At 39.7% G+C, this 15,205-nt stretch overlaps 1 protein-coding gene across 4 annotated transcripts in view; it reads left to right on the forward strand.

Moving 5' to 3' along the window:
• LOC122058117 (membrane-bound O-acyltransferase gup1) overlaps positions 1–15,205 on the forward strand; it is an 80,404-nt gene that overhangs the window by 7,360 nt on the left and 57,839 nt on the right. For all 4 annotated transcript variants that reach the window (XM_042620607.1, XM_042620605.1, XM_042620606.1 and 1 more), the window contains one exon: positions 3,178–3,248. In XM_042620607.1, coding sequence (XP_042476541.1) covers positions 3,178–3,248 — 71 coding nt within the window. The remainder of the gene's footprint in view (positions 1–3,177; positions 3,249–15,205) is intronic.

Below are 15,205 nucleotides of genomic sequence, written 5' to 3' on the forward strand. Positions count from 1 at the left end.
GAAAACGGAGGTGCTTTTTGGGGATTGAAATTGCTAGTTCCAAGAAGGGTATTTCCATCTCACAGATGAAGCATCTCCTTGAGCTATTGAAGGAAATTAGCATGTTAGGAACATAGGGTGAGATTATCCCCTTTTTCTTTTATTATGATGAATGTTGGATTAAGCGCTCAGATACACATGTTGGGAAGAAACTCAAGTTGGGGTGATGTGGATCTGGGGTTCGGTAACCCGATTCAGGTCGCTTAGGGCCCTTCCAGGTGTGAAATGATTCAAACCACAAGCACCAATGGCAAAACAATAAATACCTTGCAGTTTTAAAACAGAGTGGCAGTATTGTAATTAGAGAAAGTCTAACCCACAAGAAACTAGAACAAATAAGGGACAAGTAACATATGAAGGAAAGGGGTAATTTGGGAACGGGAAGTAAATCATGGATAGGAGAGAATATTAGAATAAGAGAAGGGTAAAATAGGGAGGGTTAAGATGGCCTTTAATTACCCAAAGGAAGAAAGATGCGTCTTTAGCCTCCAGCGCAAACGAGAGGCGGAAGTTCAGGAACCCTATAATCGAGCTAGCCACCCAACCAAGGCTCGAAACCTCTTAAAAATTTGTGAACAGTGTTGATATCTTCGGCCCTATGGACTCCAAGTCTCGTTGATGTCAACAGCAAGCTTCAATGAGGAAATCAAGTTCTGAACTTCTCCAGGCTGCAAGAAAGAACCAGATCTGAATCTGAGTTCGATTTCTCACAGCAGAACAAAGTATTGGAAGTGACGCTTTAGGGTTTGTTTTGCCTATGAAGTATCAACCTTACCCACGATCTCTGGTTCAGCAGCCTTGGATAAAGCTCTCGTCAGTCCATCTTCTTTGATCAATAATACCGCTCAGCAGGGTTGCAGGGAATTAAACTATGGGATTCCAGCGAGGGAAGTACAGGAGAAACAGTGAAGAAGGAAGAGAGGGAAAAGAGAGAGAAGAACAGGCGAAGGAGAGAGAACTACGCATGCCTCTTGGCAGCCATGGTTTCACCGAACTATCATTCAAATCCAATTCTAAAAAAAGAAAAAAAAGAAAAAAAAAAAAAGAAAGTCCTCTCTGGAATTGTTTTTCAGCAATTTAAAGAACTCATTATATAAAATTGGAAACTAATTAAAAGATAGAAACTAATCTGAAATAGAAACTAATTAATTTGCAAAGGAAATCCTACGTATCTACTTCTAAAACAATTTAGGAAATCAAATAAATTAAGATTGCTTCCCTAATTATTGACTACCAACCCTTGCCAGTCTAAAAACCCGGCTTGACAAGGTTGCGTCTTGGCTTAGGCCTCCATAGTGGGTCGATTCAATCCAGCCAAGCCAAGGCATCTGCATCATGGTTTGAATATGATTAACATTCTAATGGATGCTGGGATATATCAGAAAGTATGATGGCTCGTCTAGTATGTGACTCATTTTTGTCTTGATATCATGTATGCTGTGATCATGGAGTGTTATTTGATGCAGTGTCAAAGATGCAATCTGGAGCAGCTTATTTGATTCACTGGTACTTGACATCATGGCCTTCAAAGAGTCTGCTTTTGTTAGACTTTGTTTGTCATATTTGACTTGACACTTACAGAGATATTGATTGGGTTGGTTAAGTAATAGGGAAGATATCTACCTCAAAATATTGTACTTCTGTTAACAAGAACCGTGTGACCTAGTGCAGTAGTCGGTGGCTATGAGTCCTAGCACAGAGGCAGAGTTTAGATATAATCATATAAGTCCTGTGACATTTCTTGGGTCCTGTTGTTGAGGTCATTACTGAGTCAGACAGGGCTTCAATACTCAGGGATAGTGTGCTTGTATTGTAATAAGAAGGCTGCCTTTAATATTGCTTACAACCTTGTGCAACAGTACCAAAGCAGGCACATTGAGATTGCTATACATTTTCTAAAAGAAATTGGATTTCTGAAGATAAGATACTTTTTTTGGATGAATAAATAATTCATTACCAAAATGGAAAGAAGATACTAGGAGCCCCTAAAAAGGGGGGAGAAGAGAAAAAAAAAAGAACTAGCAATAAAAACAAAGCGAAGCCCAATCCTCAGGGAGGAGGCAAAGGGATGTAGAAGGGAGAGGGACAGTTCTCAGGACACAAGAATTATGCCTGTTCCTTTGGGGAATCAACACAACGTGAGGTGACCATAGATAACTTGCTTTTGAGATCAAAAGAAATGGAGACACAGATCTACTTGAAAGATACGGAACTGGGGGACCGCTTCATGAGATTATGCTCTATCCATATATAGTTAATAGTGGCACCAAAGGAAAGCTTACAGGAAAGCTATATAGTTAATAGTGGCACCAAAGGAAAGCTTACACACCACTTGACAGGGAGACTTACTGGCAAAGGAGATTTCCACTAAAATCCATTCCCTCGCAAATGGAAGAATTCTTCGTCTCCTTGGCCGGCATTTTGCTTGGATCCTTTCCAAATAGAAGGGGAAAAGAGGCAAGCAAGAAAAAGATGGTCCACATGCTCTGAAACATTCCAATAGAGGCAGCAGGAAGGAGAGACTGGAATCCGATGATGAGAGAGAAAATACTGTGTTAGGTGGTAGTTGGAGAGGGCCTGTCAAATAGTGAAACTATGATGAGGAATGTGGATTTTGAAACAAACAAGCTTGCGCCAAGGGGATAAGGGGCCACGAGAGCTGATGTAGTCCTAAGCCGCTTTGGAGCTAAAAGAGGCTCAAAGACGATGCAGACCAAACAACATTGTCTCCCCTACCATGAGACCTCTTGGCAATGGAGTTCAAGGCATGCCACACAACTGATAACAAGGTAGAGGAAGAAGGCGGCCGTGGGGTGGGGGGGCTATCGCCCTAACTAATGGTGCATGTAACCATAGACTGCTTAGAAAGGCCTGAACTGTAAATGGCCCTAACACCAACTATACCTTTCCCGTCTGTACTTGGAACAACCTCACCTTTGAAGCTGGGGCTATAATTGCCCCCTCTTTGCTTTAGACCTTTTACAAACCCTGGCGGTAACAACTTGCAAAGAATTAAAACAGGACACTACATTACTGCACTATGGTTACAGTTACAGTTACTGATTGTTTGGGTGGTTTTTTTTTTTTTTTTTTGGTGGTTCCTCTCTTAATTTTGATCTGGTTTATCTCTTATAACAGTTATCTTGCGCATGATAAGCTATGGATATGATTATTATTGGGCACAACAGGATTCTTGCTTTGATCAAAAGGTATGCCTGGTATTATTTATGTTTAATTAAAAGAATTATTTCTTTCTGCCCCACCTTCATGACGACTAAATTTTGGTTTTTCTACTTTGTATATTCAGATCAATGGTATACATTTTTTTATACCTTGTTATTCCTCATCTTTAATAAAAAGAATGCCTCCTTCTGCTTCACCTTTACAGCAACTAAATTTTGGGTTTTTCTACTTTGCTATTCAGAAATTGTTGAGAACCTTGGGTCATTTTGTGTATGTGGGTATAAACATATTCTTTCACCCATCAGCTTAGTTGAAGACCCATTAGTGCGAGCTTCAAACTCCATGAATGCAATCATTTCTATTTCATTTCTTTCTGGACGCATTAATCATTCATTCGTCCATCTTACATCCTCGTCTTTTCTATGTTCATTTCATGGATGTGTTGTTTGGTTTCCCAAGATTGTTTCCCATAAAGCGCATTTATTCTTTTCTCTATCTCACTTTATCTGCTGTCATTTTAATTTGGTTGCAAAAGTCTACAAAAACACCTCTCCAGGTCATTTACCATGCTCTATTTGATTATGATACGAGTGATTGGATCAAGACCACCAAATATTTAGGGATCTTTAAGTCATCAATCTGAATATTCTTTTTTACTCCTCACCAGAGGGGGGATCTAACTATCAGGAAATAGGTTACAAGAAGGATAAAGCTGCTAGCAAGGTTCTAAATCTCGGTTTTCGAGGCAGGTTTCGGACTTGGCCGAAACTGTGATGTGTCGGATCTCCTTTGAGGTTCAACATTGGGTTTTGTTTCGGCCAGGCCTGAAACCGAGACAACTTGGAGATTTTGTCCAGTTTCGACTAAGATTTAGTTCTATGGCTGCTAGTGATTCAGAGGGGATCTTGCTATTGAATAATACATCGATTGTGTGTTACCTTGGATGGAAATGGAAATGGCTAGGAGATATTTCATTTTTATCACTTGGCTGCCTTTGTACCATGCATAATTATCAAGGCACCAAGACGACTGAAGTGGTTGGAGGGCCACCCAAGTGCTTAGGCAACGAGATATACCAGGTTTTGACTGAAACTTGGTGTTTTTCTGGGCTAAACTCGAAACCGTAGGTTTTACCACAACAACAACAACTATTCAGCCTTTTCGTAACTAAATGGGGTCGGCTACATGAATTCGTGAGAGGGAAAACAACAAACTTAGACTTACACCATAGATCCTCATCTTGAATGTTCCTGGTTAAATCATCCATGATTAGCACAAACAAATAAGGGCTTAAAGCTGATCCTTGGTGTAACCCAATTGTAATTGGGAATCCACTTCCTTAGCCTCTACCCATGGATAAAGATCTCGGAGAGATCTCGCTAATATCTCATTTTTTCAAAAAGCCGAGATGAGATGCATAGCGAGGTATAAATTGTACAAAAACTCGACCGAGATTTCGGCGATATTTTTACTTTTTTGAAGAAAAAACATTAAGGAACAAGGATTTTGGTGCTTTTTCTTGAGGATGTCCATTCGTACACTCGTTGAAGCTTAAAGAATAGAGAATATTACCTCCTCGTCCACATTTAGAGTTACTTTTCCTCTCAAGAACCGTTTTGGATAAAAAATCTTTTCAAACCCATTTTTTCATGGAAACGTCATTAAAACTTCTTGGTTTACATTTGTTTTCTTATATGTGATGCATATGACACTGATCTATGGATTCATGGAGGAAGTATATTTTTCTGTTTTAATTTTTCTTTCTGTTCAGATAAATGATGCATATAACACTGACCTTATGTTGTTATGTTGCTTATCTTATGTCGTTTCAAGTTTTCAATGTATGTGAATGTGACTCATCAGTCATTAATGTTAATTGTTAAGCAATTAAGTAATTATCTATGATGTCTTTTTAAATTCTTATGATTATGTTGTGTCATGTGTTGATTATGGAATGTGGATTGTGGAATAGAGCATACTAGCCTAGGGTTCGAAGAGTCGGAGACTACTTACATTGTGTACAAAGTCAAAGGACCATTTTAAGTTTGATTTTTAGAAAAACTGATGTTTCTATTGTGTTTAGAAGGTCTAAAATAGGGTAAGTACCAAATTTTAGGGGCTACAAAGACTATATGGCCACCAAGACCAACCATTGAGTTGACTAGGGAAAAAATACATGATCTCGAGATATCGCAAGATCTCTCTTTTTTGGATCAGCGAGATGGGGGCGAGAGCAAGAACTTAACCTTGCCTTTGACGGTTGTCACACTTGTCACCACGCCCTCATGTGTGTCTTTAATTATAGAGAAAATTGCATTGCCACCCCCTGAACTTAGGTCGTTATTCAACGCCACCCCCTGGACTTTTCGAAACATCAAAGCCACCCCCTAAAAATTCAAAAAATTTCAAATCGGTCCCTGCCGTTAGCCGACCGTGAGAAATGAATGAAAACCGGTTAGTTTTTTTTCTAATATACCCAAAATACCCCCACCTATTGTGAGAGGACAATATTACCCTAAACCCATCTCCCATCTCTCATCTCACTCCTCTCACTCACTCGGTCGGACAAGAAGAAGAAGACGACGACTCGACGACAATACGGTAACCTGCAACTCAATCCATCCCTCCGGCGTGCGATTCTCCCCCCTCCGGCGTGCAAAGCTCTCCGGACCACAGAGCACAACATTATTATAGTCAATATAGGTTTTCCTTTCTCTCGATCGTCAATACAGGTTCACAAATCTCTTATTTGTTTCTCACTTTCTCATTCTTTCTTGATTTTTTCTCATTCTTTCTTGATTCTTTTGATATCAGTTTCATATAGTTTCGATTTGGATTGTTGTTTCAACGATTTAAGACTTGAGTCTCTGTTTATAAGACGAGTTCTGATGTCTTTGAAGCTTTATTTTTGTATGGTTTTCTCGAGTTGAATTTGTATTAATGAGGTTGTTACTGATTTTTGTATTTCAATTCTCTTTTCGTTTTCTTCAATATTGCATTGCTTGGTGAAGAATCTCTGATTTGGATAATGTTTTTGGATGAATTTGATCTTCAAGTTGTATTTATTGCTACTGGTTTTTGTATTTCAATTCTCTTTTCGTTTTCTTCAGTATTGCATTGCTTGGTGAAGAATCTCTGATTTGGATTAACTTACTTACATTCGATTCTCTTTTGTTTGTTTTTTGCTTTCAGATGAAGGGAATTCTGTCGCTTGTTAGGTTCTAGTTCTTATTTCTTGGATCCCAAGATTGTGTTGGAGCTGTTTTTGATTTTGTTTTGGATGAATACCTCTATTGCTGTTATGAAGACTAATGATACAAAATGCCAGATATCACCTCCTCCAGTGGGAAGGAATGGCAGGATTAAACTTAGGTCTAGGGATTTAGTTTCTGATCATTGTAGAAGACGTAGGAACATTGAACATATGAAGCACAGAGATAATGGAGATTCGGCATCAGATACCACCAATGAGAGGGATATATCGGTTTCGGATTCTGAAAGTGTCGTCTCTGGCTCCACCACCGCTTCGGAATTCGAATCCTTCATAGGAAATGGACTGATCAGGTTGGAAGAAGGAGATAATGAGCACGACATCATCAAGAATAGATTCATCTTGGGTTTGGGTTCTGTTGGAAGGCATGCTATGGTTGTCGCCGTTCACAAAAATTCTTTCTCTAGCTTTCACAGACAAGCTCGATTTCAATCGTTCAAGATCTTCTCGGAAGCGATGTCTCTGAAGTGTAATGGCAATGCTAATATAAAATACGCTTGGTATGGAACTTCGAGGGAAAGGGTTCATAGGACCGTTCACAAAAATTCTTTCTCTAGCTTTCACAGAAGAGCTTTGCACGCCGGAGGGGGGAGAATCGCACGCCGGAGGGATGGATCGAGTTGCAGGTTACCGTATTGTCGTCGACTCATCGTCATCTTCTTCTTGTCCGACCGAGTGGGTGAGAGGAGTGAGATGAGAGATGGGAGATGGGTTTAGGGTAATATTGTCCTCTCACAATAGGTGGGGGTATTTTGGGTATATTAGAAAAAAACTAACCGGTTTTCATTCATTTCTCACGGTCGGCTAACGGCAGGGATCGATTTGAAATTTTTTGAATTTTTAGGGGATGGCTTTGACGTTTCGAAAAGTCCAGGGGGTGGCATTGAATAACGACCGAAGTTCAGGGGGTGGCAATGCAATTTTCTCTTAATTATATCCACATATTTGCTCATCACTTTTCTCTTCTCTAGTACATGCTAGATTAACTCTCTAGGGACTTCGTCTTATGATTTTTTAAGGTCAATAAAGAGCATATGGAGATCCTTCTTGGAAAATCTTTCCATTAGCTTCCTGAGTAGGTAGTGAGCTTCTGTCGTGGATTTACCTGGCAAAAAACCAAAATTGGTTCTCCAAGAAGGTGGGCTTTAATAACCTTCTCACATAATTTCATAGTATGACTCATTTTATACCTCTATGGTTATTGCAACTTTGAATATCACCTTTATTTTTATAGATCCGAACTACAATTATTCTCCTCCATTCATTTGGCATTTTCCTTGTGCTCATAATCTTGTTAAACAAATTGATTAACCAAGGTACCCCACATAATCCAAAGCTCTCTGATGTAGATAAGTCACTTGGGCTTTTTTTATTGCAAATTATCCTTGGGTTGTGTTATGTATGTGTTAGGCCTTTGATCCCATGGGTTTTCTTTGAAATGGGCCACTTTAATGAGCTTAAAATATGAGTTGAAGGTAGGTAAACGGGATTTAATTCATTAGTTTAAGTAATTATTATTTAATTCAATAAAAGCCCATTAGGCCATTGGTCGGTTGTAAAGTTCTATATAGACTATTAGTTAGTTAGTTCTACTCCATGTTGGAGTCATAAAGTCAAGTCGTCCTATTTTGAATTCCTAGTTGTAGTAGGGGTGTCTAGTCCTCTTTGGAAACTAGCTCCTAGTCATATTATAATTGTAAACTTCCCCTCTATAAATAGAGAGGCATATGTACTGTTATTGGACAGATTTGAATGAAAAGAAAGTTTATAACTAAATGCTTAGAGCGACTGAGATAGCTGTGGGTGAGAAGCCCAGGCTGAGATAGCCACCTCCTCCCCCACTTTCCCTTGTTTCTTCTTTGTTTAATCTTCCTATTTTCATTCTTAATTGTTGCTGTTTATTTACTGCTGCTGTAAGTATGAAAGAAGTTCAGATCTGTCCAAGCATTAAAAACCAGAATCGATTAGCCAAAGAGTTCCTGTTCTTGAAGCCGATCAACCCTCATTGCTGCCCAAGTCTGAGATCTGGTATGCAGATCCTTTTGGGGACTGGTTCTACACTTTTAGAAGGTCAATCGATCCTCTCTTGAAGACCATCTGAAGTCGACCGGCTGTTGTTTTGAAGAATCTTGAAGTTTTTTCTCTCCTAGGTCAGAAAATCAAGAAAGCTTGTAACTTCATAACCAACTGTCAGAATTCTCTTGACTTTGGGGGTTTTTGTACGCTCCCTAGGGACTATCTACGCCTAAGAGTGAAGCTCAATCGGACTCCCACAGACCTGGCCGCACCTCTCTTTCTCTAGCTCTATAGCAGATCTTTCTCTCTCCTATCGGGTCGGGTTTTGGGGTGGTTTTGCTCCTGTATGGGTATTGTATCCTTGGTGGTTTATTTGATGGTCTTATTTCCTTATTTCCTAGTCTTATTTATGGTTTTCTTTTTAAGTATCTTCGATTGTAATTCCACCCTTGGAGGTGTTAATTTTTAGGATCTGTTTTGTGGGGTCTTGTGTCGGTTATTAAGTTCTGTGTGTCATAAATTATTGGGATTATAACCTGTTGGGTAGTTTATTTCTTATAATCTACTCCTACATTACTCTCCACACTTCTAATGGGCTCTCTTCTGGGCATAATGTCTTACCTACTGCCATCTTTCTTAAAGTTTCTTTAACTTCAGCCACTCCAACCTTTCGTATATATCTATGACCTGTGCTATCTTAATGAATAATGTAATCATTTAGGCCATTCTTACTCGAATTGTTTTCCATTTAATAGGTCGCAAGAATACTCATCCCATCTTCATAACGTCCTCATTTCTTACTAGCATTCTACCATGATTGCTTCTTCCCCTTCCTTTTTGTTTAGATTATTATAAAGGTCATCATATTTCTTTGCCCTTGCTTTCCCTAGAATCTTCCTAGCTTCATTTCTGGCAACGATTTATATCTATTTTATTTTCTACCTTTTTAGTACTTTGCCAAGTCTTAAAACTCTCTCTCTTAGTCTTAATGGCTGCCTAGACCTCCTCATCACACCACCAATTCACCCTAGGGGCCACACGAATATCATTTGATTCCCATGGAGCTTCTTTAGCAACCTTTTGAATATAGACCATCATCTTAGTCCACATCGTGTTGGTTTCTCCCTCGAAGATCCAATTTCCTTGTTTGACCACTTTATCAGTATATGAATCCAAGGAATCTTCTTTTAATCTTCACTACCTTACCTTAGGGTAGCCATGCTTCCCTATATTTTGTTTCTACATACTGAGGTACATATCCAAGACCACCAATCTATGTTGAGAGGTTAGGCTCTCCATAGGTTTAACTTTACAATCCTTACACAACAATTTGTCGAACCTCCTAGTTAGAATAAATTCTATTTCGCTGGTATGCTGCCTATGTTTAGTTGGTATTAGTGCCAGGGATCGATTCAAGAGAAGAGAGGAGAAAGTAAGAGGTGAGAAGAGAAAATAAGATGAGGGGAAGAGAGGAGAAGCGAAGAAAGGAGGAAGAGATGTGCAACCAAAAGTGCTGGAGAAAAGATTCCTCTACCCTATTTAATTTGCTAACATGATGAGAGAATTACATACACCTCTTTAGGGAGAAAATTACAACATAAGGCAATAAGATAGAAAACAAGTGCCCAAACTATCCTTATTACATAAACTCTACCACTCCCCTCAAGTTGGAGAATAAATGTCATACATTCTCAGCATTCATAGAATGACACTAAACTTAAGACAGTTATGAGGGATGAGCCCCTTGGTGAAGATGTCAGCCAATTGATCGCCTGTCTTCACAAAAGTTGTACAAATGTAGTTAGACTCAATCTTCTCCTTGATGAAATGTTGGCCCACCTCAATGTGCTTTTCTTATCATGCTACACAAGATTGTGTGCAATACTTATGGCAGTCTTGTTATCACAATAGAGTCTCATAGGTGCCTCAGTATCAAATCCCAACTCTTGGACCGGCTGTCTTAACTATAGAAGTTCACATACTCCATATGCCAATGCTCTGATACCAAGATGATGTAGGGAGTTCCTAGGTGACTAGGTTTCCTACAAGATTAACTAACTAGGTAGAGTTAACTCAAGGGACTTGGGTAGATAGGACAAAAAGAAACTCAACAAACAAGATTAAGCATGCAAAATAGAATGAGACTAATAAACAAAGTAGAAAAAAGCAATAATAATCTAGGCGGAAAAACACAAACTCTTACTTAAGCTTCAAGTGGGGACATGGGGAAGGGAACAAACGTCATACGAATGTTAAGTTCAGCACAGATCAATCCAGATACCAAATAAGATATGCAAACAATCAATGTCCTCTCGCAGCCAGCTAAAATAGAAAATCAGCAAGGGTTTTGGAGATATAACAGTGACGAAACGTCTTAAAACAATGGGTAAAAATAGGCATAAACAAAAGGGCAAAGGCTGGTTTCAGTGTTAATGGGCTGCAACATATAATAGGGATTAATGGAGGTGGGGGGGGTTTAGTTTAATTATTTACCTTGTTGCTGTTCTGGTCTGAAGAGAAAAGAAGAGACCAAGGTCCTCCAAAATCAAGAGATGCAGTCCACTTTTGGTTGATGAAGAAAAAGTCCAGCCGGTTGTGTAGAGATCCTTAGTATTGTCGATGTAGCTTGGTGAATGATGTTGGGACTCTCAGCAACTCACGGACAGCAGGTACAGCCAGCAGCAGTAAGTAGTAACCGAGAGGGACAGAGAGAGAGAGAGAGAGACAAGATGAGAGAGAATATCGAGAAAGAGAGGAGGGATGAGAGTGAGGCGAAAAAAGGGAGGGGGAAGCAAGAGAGAAATTGTGGGGGTTGGGGTGTTCTTTTTCTTTCAATATTTTTTATTCATTCATTGATTTGGAACCGTGGCCAATGGCCTTACATAAATAAGAGACTAATTACTAAAAAGAAAAGAATATTCTAGGAATGCTATTTCATAAACAAAGAAATTTTCTAAAAAGAAATCTTCTAAAAAGAAATCAATAGGATATTTACTTAGTTTCCTAATTGACTTAAAGACTCAAATAAACAAAATCCTAAGAAATAAAACTACTAACATATCAGATTTGGTGGGGGCCACACAATCTTGACAAAATCCTAGGAAATAAAACTACTAACATATCAGATTTGTTGGGGGCCACACAATCTTGGCAAAGAAAGGAAGGAGAGGACTCGATCTAGCGCAGGGAAGGCTGGATTGAGCCTTCCTTTTTTTTTTTTTTTTTTTCTTCTTCCTCCTTCTAATCCTCCAACCACAAAGAAGGTTGGGTCTTCTTCTTCCTTCGGCTATACATCTTGATGTCCCCATCAACTCTCCCCGGCTTGGAAGAATTCACCTCCGGTGAATTAAAGCTCATGTAATATTTAAGTAGGTCTGGGTTGAGTTGTTGGGTTTCTTGCATTGTGATCAAAGTGTTGTCAATTTCCGGATGTCCACGCCACTTGACCAAGAACTCTCCAGAACCTCCAATGTGTGTGGACAATCCTCTCATCAAGGATTTCCTCAACTTCTTCAGTTCTTCTCGTGACCTTCGGCACAGGTGGTAATGAGGTGGGGGGAAGTGGTTGGCTTGGCTCAGAAGTCTCATCAATGTTGAAGGGGAAGTCTTCAAGGTCATCAGGATAGAAAGGGGTAAAGGTAGAGGTACCATGGTATGAAACTAGGTCTTCAACATTGAAAATATTACTGATCTCTATGCTAGCTGGCAGATCAAGAACATACGCATTAGCACCTATCCTCTTGAGTACCTTGAACGGACCTGTGCTACGAGCATGTAACTTGCTCGCTTTTCTCCTAACAAAACATTGCAGCTTGATTCTTACCATCACCATATCGCCCTCTTGAAACTCTTGTAGCCTTCTGTGCACATCTGCCTTCAATTTGTATTGCTCATTGCTCAGTGCTATCTGTCTTCTTATACCTGCATGCAAATCATGTATATGCTGAGCAAAAGATTCGGCTGACTGGGAGGTCTTGGAACTAGACACGACTGGGATAAGGTCTATGGGTGCCCGGGGCTGGTATCCTGAACAGATCTCAAAGGGGGATAGACCAGTGGTACGGTTCTTAGAACTATTATATGCAAACTTAGCCTGGCTAAGGACTCGATCCCAACTGGTAAGGTGTTCTCCTATGAGGCAATGCAATAAATTCCCTAAGCTCCTATTGAAAACCTCGGTCTGGCCATCGGTCTAAGGGTGGAAAGTGGAGGAGAAACGGAGCTTCGTGCCCATCATCCGCCATAAGGTCTTCCAAAAATGACTAGTGAACTTAACATCCCTATCGGACACTATGGTGAGGGGTAACCCATGGTACTTGACAACCTCATTAAAGAAAAGTTTGGCTACTATGGATGCATCGGAGGTCTTAGAGCATGGGATGAAATGGGCCATCTTCGAGAAGCGGTCCACAACCACATAAACAGAATCATGGCCTCTCGAAGTTCTTGGTAGACCAAGCACAAAGTCCATGCTAAGGTCCTACCAAGGGGAATGGGGAACGGGTAGGGGAGTGTACAAACCAGTGTTTTGCTTTTGTTGTTTGGCGGTCTGGCATGTCCTACACTGACTCAACTCTAGCAACATCCCTCTTCAGTCCTGGCCAAAAGAATCGGTCTTCAACGAGGGTGATGGTCTTATCGCGACCGAAGTGGCCAGCGACTCCCCCAGCATGCTTCTCCATGTAACCATATTACCACCTACAAATGTGCAATATCTTGATGTAGACCATCTATCAGAAACTAAACTAGCCCAATATGCATCAATGTAGCCCTCTATCCTCAGATGATTGTGCATGACATATAAGAGTCCTTTCCTTGGAGTGGACTTCAAGTACCTGAAGATACGATACACAACATCAATGTGCCCATTCTTGGGGGCATGCATAAATTGACTCACTACCCCAACTGCATATGTGATATCTAGACGAGTCAAAGAGAGATAAATCAACTTCCCTACTAGCCTCTGATATTTCCTTGCATCAATAAGAGAAGGACCACAATCTTCTCCTAGCTTATGATTATGCTCAGTTGGAGAATTTTCTAGTTTACAACCTAACATCCCCTGTTTCTTTCAACATATGCTTATTCCCTTATGAGACCTTGATACTTAAATCCCCAAGAAATACTTTAAGGGTCCCAAATTTTTAATCTCAAACTATTGGGCCAAGTAGGTCTTTAGTCTAGCTATCTTAGCCCTGTCATATCCTTTTACCATAATGTCATCCACATAGACAATGAGGGCTGTGATGATACCATTACCTTGCTGGGTAAATAGGGTATGGTTGACTTGACTCTTGGAATACATGTTATTCAGAATGACCTGTCTAAACCTTTCAAACCAGGCCTTTGGGGATTGTTTGAGTGTTAGAGTTTATGTCATTTGGGGATTGTTTGAGTGTTAGTTTATGTAATAAGGGTACTTTAGGGTCAAGTATATTTTACTCTGTCACTCATTGTACTTTCTTTTTCCTTTTTACCTCCCTAAGGAGGTGTATATAATTTGATATATCTTGTTAAGTGAAGTAATATATATGTGGTAGAGAATCTTTTTTCTACAGACAACATTCCACCATTCTCTTCTCTCTTCTTCTTTTCTTCCAATCTCTCATTTTATTGTTCTCTTCCCATCCTTATGCTCTAACTTGGTATCAAAGCCACACGGTGTTGTTTTGAGAGTTGAGCTACAAGTTTCTTCTTTCTCTTCTCTTTGGAACTCTAGGTTACAAAGGGATTACAAGTAAAGGGACTTCTATGTAAAAATATTTAAGAAATCGTGAGATAGCCATGCAATGAGTCCATGGAGACACCAAGGGAAGTTTCCCTTTGAAGGAAGAGGCAATTGATGGTTGCAACAAGCAAAACCAGGCATAGGGAAATTCACCGCCAACCTTGGTTTGCTTTTCCTCTTTTTCTCTCCTCTGGTCAGCTCTAGAGCTGAAACTATGCCTATTTGGATCGCCCTAGGGTGTATTATCACCCCTCGTTGGTCTCACTTCAAGCTTCTTTGAGTTGTGGCTGCACAACTCATTATACCTTGGAAATATGGTATCACCAGCCTTTTTTTTTTTTTTACTTTTTTGTCTCTGAAATTTGGCTTGTGATGCTTCCGATTGCTATTGTTTGTAAGGTATGATGCTTGGGACTATTGAGCTCTTATGTTATGATTCTATATTTTGAAGAATGTGGTTGGTGTGAATTTCTTTGACTTATATGCTTGATTTACTTGCTGGATTTTTTTTTTTTTTTGTTTTGAGAAGACAATATTTGGGTATTTTGTTACCTCTTGCTTTGGATCTCCAACTGTGGTTGTTTAGGAGTATTCATATGTTATGTTTGATCTCACTGAACCTTTGGAAGCTACATCGGGTGGGTCAAGTAGAATCAACCCCAGCCCAATTGTCTTTGATAACCCCAACACTTAGATTTCCCTTGTCAAATTGGATAACACCAACTTTTGGAGTCGAGAGAAACTTGGGTATATTAATGGGACTATCAAGGCTTCACTGTCTCTAATCCAGAATATCAGAAATGGAAAACTGTGTATTCCACTATTATGTCTTGGCTCCTTTTCTCCGTTAAACCTGAGATTGGCAGAAGATTTATCCGGAAGGAAACTGCTATAGATATTTGCGATAGTGTCTCTTAGACTTATGATAGGGTGGGTGACTCTGTTAAGGTCTACCAGCTTCTTTAACA

This window comes from Macadamia integrifolia, chromosome 12 (assembly GCF_013358625.1).
Source record: "Macadamia integrifolia cultivar HAES 741 chromosome 12, SCU_Mint_v3, whole genome shotgun sequence".
Lineage (NCBI taxonomy): Eukaryota > Viridiplantae > Streptophyta > Magnoliopsida > Proteales > Proteaceae > Macadamia > Macadamia integrifolia.